Below are 6578 nucleotides of genomic sequence, written 5' to 3'. Positions count from 1 at the left end.
ATTTTGATGTATAAGTTTGTTAATATTATTCTACTCCATGTCCCATTTTTTCAAAAAATAAAAAATAAAAAATAAAGATAAAATTATTTTACTTTCATTTGGAAATGTATGCCAAGTCTAAAATTTTATCAATATTATTCTTAATAATCAACTAGTTAATGCCCGAGCTATGCTCGGATTTTTTTAATAAATACAAATTTTAAAAAAAAATAAACAAAACAAAAGTTTTTGGAGGGAAAATATTTAATATGGTGTTGACACGTGTAATCTAATAATTATTTTGCGGATTACTTTAATATATTAGTATAGATACTCATAAGTAATAAGTATAAAAAGTTAATATTAAAAAATTATACTTTGAGATTATTCAAATAAATATCCACTAATTAATCCACCTAATTTTGAGATTAATCCAATAAGTATTCACTTGCCTAAATTACTAAAATTGACTACGTAATTAATGAAAAAAAGTTAAAGTAATGCATTTATTTTGAAATGGATGAAGTTTTATTTTTCGGTAGGATATATAAGGACTAAATTGAATTATCTAGATAAAAGATATATATCTCGCCTCTCCTTTCCTTTTCTCTCCTCCTCTCTTCTAGGGTTTCTCCAAAATCTTGGTCGTTTAGGCCGGAAATAGTCTTCGAAAATTAGACTATTTCCGACTCTTTTCCCTTAATTTCATTTAATTTTGCATTTTAGGTTTCAATAAATCTACACAAGTAATGTAGATATTTGTCCGACAATTTTATTATTATTATTATTATTATTATTATTATTTGGTGAATTTGGTGAATAAAATGCTTTGGGAAATGCACCATTGCAATAAATAATATATATTGTCAAAAAGTGGGGTAAAAGTCACAAACGGTGCAAACCAGCGTTTTTTAACGACAACTAACTCAAGAGTAACGTCGTCTGTAGAATTTACCATGGTTAATAATTAGTATACAACAGGTAGTTCCCCAATCCAATTTGAATTCTATAATGGAGGACTAGGGGGATCATAAAGTTGAAGCTCCACAGAGTTCAACAACGGATTGTTGTATAGAAAACTTATTTGTTGTTTGCGATTTCCGAAGCACTTAATGCGACGACAGTGGCCAAGGTGGTGATCTTCAACCCTTCAGGCGAATCGATTGTGACGAATAAGGTATGGCCGAAATTTTCCTATTTCGTTCAAATCCTAGCCATTGACTTGTGTTTATGGAGATACATTTTGCCTTTAGGGGAGAGTGTTTGTTCTTTTGTCTGTAAAAGTAGATGGTTTGTTGTTGGATTGGTTGTGTTGAATTACAGCTTATGTTATTGGCATGGGAGCGGTGTTTATTTTTGCAGCGATGGATTATTTTTGCAATGTTGTTGTTTTCGATTGCAAAACGGTTGTTACAAGTTCTTGAATTAAATTTATAAGTAATATTACGAATTTTATTGTGTTTGTAACTGATGTATTTGAGAAAGGATATTTAATTCTGGTGGTTGAAATTCTGATTTTCACTGTTCTTAAGTTATGTGATCCTTGAATAAGTGGGCATATATGGAATAATAATTGTAGTAACACTGAGTTGTTGTGATTGTTTTGTACAGCTATGGCGGGTAATGTTGAGAGGGGTAATACAATTGAAGAGTGTGTGGTAGAGACTGATTCTGATTCTGATGTTGATGGAGATGGATGTTCCAGAGTCTCCTAAAGGGCTATAGGTGGAATGGATGTTCCAGAGTCTCCTAAAGGGGTATATGTTGTAGAGAATGGGGAATCATCTAGGTCTCCATGTGTTGATGGTGATGTGCATATCCAGGGCTGCAGGACCCCAGTTGAGACAGGAGGAAATGTCCACACTCCACACAGTTGTTTCTAGTAATAAGGTAAATGTAGTGCACACTGTTGAATGTCCAAAGGTTGGAATGGTGTTCAGTTCATGGAAAGATGTAGAATCATACTTAAAGGAATATGGTGAGCAATGTGGTTTTGGTATCACCAGGGTTCAAGGTTCATTTTCTAAGAAGACGGACAAGAAAGATAAGGAGCGTAGGGGGTCCACCTGGAGGTGCGAGTGTTGGGGGAGACCGGACATGAGGGCTGTGCGGGAGGCAAAGAAGAGGGCTAAAGCCATGAAGGTCAGTGGATCAGTTGGTGCTCATATTGCAGAACCTGAATTAAATCGGGGCAAGAGGAAGTCTAAAAAGTGTGAGTGCGGGTGGAGGATTTATGCTAGTGTTAATAGTGATGGTGATTGGGAGTTGAAAACAGTTATTCTGAAGCATAATAATCATAAACCAGACCCTAGCCAAGCTGATTTAGTTAAGGAGTATCGTATGAAGCAGCTGACAAAGACATTGGCTGAGAGGTTGATGGTGTTCTATGAGGAAGGAGTACTTGTTTCTCGTATCCACGTGTGTTTTGCTGCTGAGATGGGAGATGGTGGAAAAATGAAGATGACTGTGAAGGATATGCAACATGAGGTATACAAGGCGAGGCGTTTGAAAATGGAAGGCGGTGACTCGGCAGCCATGATGTCCTACTTTGAGTACATGATGGCTGATAATCATAACTTTTTTTATGTAACCCGTTTAGATGAAAATGGTCGCCTAAAGGATGTGTTGTGGGTGGATGCTCGTAGTAGGGCTGCCTATGAATACTTTGGTGATGTAGTTTGCTTTGATGCGACTTATCTCACTAATGAGTTTGCTTTACCATTTGCGAATTTTGTTGGGGTAAATCATCATGGGCAATCTATTCTACTTGGAAGTGCTTTAGTCTCTCATGAGGACTCTGATACGTTTCGGTGGATATTCAAGCAGTGGCTGTCATGTATGGGAGGGAAAGCACCAATTGGTATTCTGACTGATCAAGCGCCAGCTATGCGTAAACCTTTGGAAGAGCTTATGCCTCATACCCAGCACAGGTGGTGCATTTGGCATATCACTTCTAAGTTTGGTGACAAGCTTGGGAAATGCCCACTGTAAGTGTATAAGCTCCTTTCAAATGTATTTCACTGCATAAATTGTATCAAATTGTTCTAGATTGCAATATATATTACAGCTTATTTTTTTGTAGCCTAGTAGTTGAAGCTGTTGCTGTGTGTGCATGTGTATAATGGTGTTTTGTAAATGGATGCTTCTGCCAAGCTAATCATTTGGCTAATTTTTCATGCCAATCTTGTGCATTGAATTTTTGTTCTGTGTAGGTATGCTGAGTTTAAAAGCCTGCTGAAAAGTGTTATCTATGAGAGCTTCACCCCAGAGGAGTTTGAGCGGAACTGGTGTTCATTCATTAAAGAGTATGAACTTGAAAATAATGAATGGTTGAGTAACATGTTCCAAGAACGAGAGATGTGGGTCCCTGCGTATATGAAAGAGTTTTTTTGGGCGGGGATGAAGACTACTCAAAGAGTTGAGAGTATCAACAGCTTTTTTGATGGTTATGTTAGCCGGAAAACCAAGTTGCATGAATTTCCAAGACAGTATACTAGAGCCATGACCAAACGGGTCAAAGATGAAACAGATGCGGATGCAAACTGCAAAAAGTACATTCGAAGGCTTGTAAGCGGTTTCAAGCTTGAGAAGTTGTTTCAAAAGATTTATACTGATACTAAATTCCAGGAAATTCAAACTGAGCTGTCTAGATTAATGTATTGCTACTGCCGTGATGAGAAGATGATTACTGAAACTGTTGTGCAGTACCTTGTTGAGGATCGTGTTTGGATAATCCCGGAAGGGGAAAAGGAGGAAATCATAACAGATCGGAGGAGGTTTTACCAGGTCACCTTTGACAGTATCAGCAAGGAGGTGTTTTGTGATTGCCGGAAGTTTGAGAGCTGTGGAATAATGTGCAAGCACATGTTTCGCATTCTTGACCAGAATCTGGTTTTTGACATACCGGAGAAATACATCCTCACTCGATGGCGCAAGGATGTACAAAGAAGGCACACCCGGGTAACAGTCCCGTACCATGACCCTTCTAAAACTGTGCAGGTGAAGAGATTCAATGCAATGTTATCTAATTTTGAGTCCATTTGTGAAGTTGCTGCAAATGTGGATGACGATACTGTGCTCCTTGTAATGAAAACCCTTAGCAAGTTGAAAACTGATGTAGATGAAGCTAAACAGAAGAGGGAGCAACTTCGTGATGTCTGTGAAGTTGTTAAATTTCCTACTGAAGTAGCAGAAGGGTTGACCTCTTCATCCATTAGAAAACCTTATACTCCATCCCAATCAACTGTGTTCAATGAAGAACCTTCATCCCAGCAGGATGAAACTGACTTTTCTGCTGATCAGGACAATGTTCCAGAAACAGTTTGTCACCCGCCTCCATCACAATGGCAACAGTCTCAGAAAACTGTTAATGTTTTAGACCCTGTTACAAACAAGAGGTGAAGAGGAAGACCTAAGGGTAGTCGAAACAAGTCCAAAGCATAGACTGGTTATAAGAAGAAGAAAGTCAAACGGGTTGATGTATGTGTAAAACTGGTACTTATTGTTGTGTTTTTTTTTTTTTTAATTTTTGTATTTGGTCTAACTCATACTCACTTATTTGCAGCATGCAACTCAGTTCATACTGGACACATTTTATCCTTCATCTTTCTATGGGGAAGTTCAGGTAATATTACTGGTACTCGCGCTGTTTGTGTACATATTACTAATACTGCTGTCGTCTAAACCCTTGTCAATTTGCAGACTAGACGACAAAAACTACTTCAGCAGAATCAGCATGCCAAAATTCAACTGAGCACCAAAAATGCTACTTTAAATCTCAGTGATAGTGATGACTGCGCATCTGAACATTCATTTGAATTAGGATATGTCAGGAATGGACTGAAGATGGCATGGAGGTTGGGCAATCTTGGCATGGTGTAATTGGGGATCAAGGTCTTAGAACATGGGTTGTAATTGTTATCGTTTTGCATTTTTTGGATACCTTAACCTAGATTATTGCCTGTGTTCATGGTTGCAGTATGCCTGTCTACCTTATTTTGAAACTAATTAATTAACCTATATTTTGTTCATGGTGATTTATTCATTTACCTTGGTGAAACATTTCTCTGTACTCGTTTCAATTTAACAAAATCCAAGACACCTGAAATAATTTGAAACGCACTCAATTATGATGCTGAATGCTGGATATGGCATTCAGAGTCAACTAAATAAACAAACACATTCATTACTTGCTCTACAAAACAACAAAACAATCATTACAATGCTTTGGTTCTGTAAAACATTAATTACTAATTGTAGGCGTCGTTCGAAGTGCGCCTACATAAAAGCATGTTGTGAATATGCTTGGCACTCATAGGAAGTGGGAATTGACATATACGATTAGGGACAAAAAAGTAGGGAGCCGCCAACAAGTTTTTAAGGAACTTGTAAACCGTTCACGGATCATAAAAAGGCAACCACGATAAGGGACAACGATAGGCAACAACGATTGACCCGTGAAGGTTACACCCCATTCATAATCCATGAGATTACTAACTCCATATGGTTCGGAACCACGAAAGGAGGATCGGGGATGATGGTACGAAGTGAGTCATGGAGTCACATTCGCCCGTATTGGCCTCTACTCGATTCTTATATTGAAAAGCATTCCTGTGATCTCAAAGGCGTACAAACAATAATTCAATTCGCTCCAAACTATTATTTAACTAAATTGGTTTAATATTAATGCACACATAATTCTAAAATATTGGTGATCACTTCAATTAATAATAAGATTAAAAGGAACCTAAACCGGTTGTCCAAATTATCTTATTAGGCGTGGTTTTCAATTACATATTCCCTTTAAACATGCAATATAGTGATCAATAAAAAAATAATAGAATAAACACTAATATTGGAAGCAATTTAACAATAATAGTGTTAGCCAAATTAAATATAAAATAACCCTAATCATGATACTAGCAATATTAAAAATAAAATAAGAGCAATTAAATTAAGTAATTACTCACATTCTGCGCGTTCCTTTAAATTGCTACATCATGAATAAACTGTTAGTAACTTTAATAAAAAAAAATATAAAGTAAATGAAAATTAAATCAAATAAAAAGTAGAGTTGATTTGGTCCAAACCCTCAGTTATTTGTACCTTTCACGCCTTGGTTTAAGGACGGAACCTCGGGTTAAGTATAGACTCCTTGGAGTGCTTAGGGGAATTGTTGTGGAAGAATAAAGAGGCTAGAAATTAAGTTAAAGAGGGAGAAGAGAATGATTTTTGGTGTAAGGTGAGAGAGAATGATTATTGGTGCCCCGAACTGCAGAAAGGAGGGGGGTATTTATAGGGAAAATGAGCAGATTGAACACACGAAACCCTAAAAAGATAAAAACCCTAAAAAAGGCTACCGCGACGCGGCAGATTCTACCGTGTCACGGGGGAAATTAGCGTGACGCGGGGAAAAATAGAGTAACGCGGGAAATATTTGACCTACGGGAGTAAAAACGCGTGAAGGGATTACGCGGAAAAGACACGGAGTTGTCCCGTGTCACAGCACTGGCACCGTGACACGGGAATTCCTACCGTGACACGACAGTAATTCCCGTGTCGCGGAACAGTTCCCCGTGACGCGGGGAAGTTTTAAGCAC

The 6578-nt window shown here is 37.6% G+C and overlaps 1 protein-coding gene across 1 annotated transcript; it reads left to right on the top strand.

Moving 5' to 3' along the window:
• Positions 1 to 885: 885 nt before the first annotated feature.
• LOC110688740 (protein FAR1-RELATED SEQUENCE 8-like) lies at positions 886 to 5008 on the top strand. Its single transcript, XM_021865499.1, has 5 exons — positions 886 to 1156; positions 1591 to 2966; positions 3192 to 4458; positions 4544 to 4603; positions 4681 to 5008. The coding sequence occupies exons 2-3, from the start codon at positions 1753 to 1755 to the stop codon at positions 4378 to 4380; spliced, it is 2403 nt and encodes an 800-aa protein (XP_021721191.1). The 5' UTR covers positions 886 to 1156; positions 1591 to 1752; the 3' UTR covers positions 4381 to 4458; positions 4544 to 4603; positions 4681 to 5008.
• The last annotated feature ends 1570 nt before the right edge of the window (positions 5009 to 6578 follow it).

Source organism: Chenopodium quinoa, unplaced genomic scaffold (genome assembly GCF_001683475.1).
Source record: "Chenopodium quinoa cultivar QQ74 unplaced genomic scaffold, ASM168347v1, whole genome shotgun sequence".
NCBI classification, from domain to species: Eukaryota; Viridiplantae; Streptophyta; class Magnoliopsida; order Caryophyllales; family Amaranthaceae; genus Chenopodium; species Chenopodium quinoa.
Note: the sequence above shows the minus strand (reverse complement) of the source record. Positions and strands in the feature narration are given on the sequence as shown.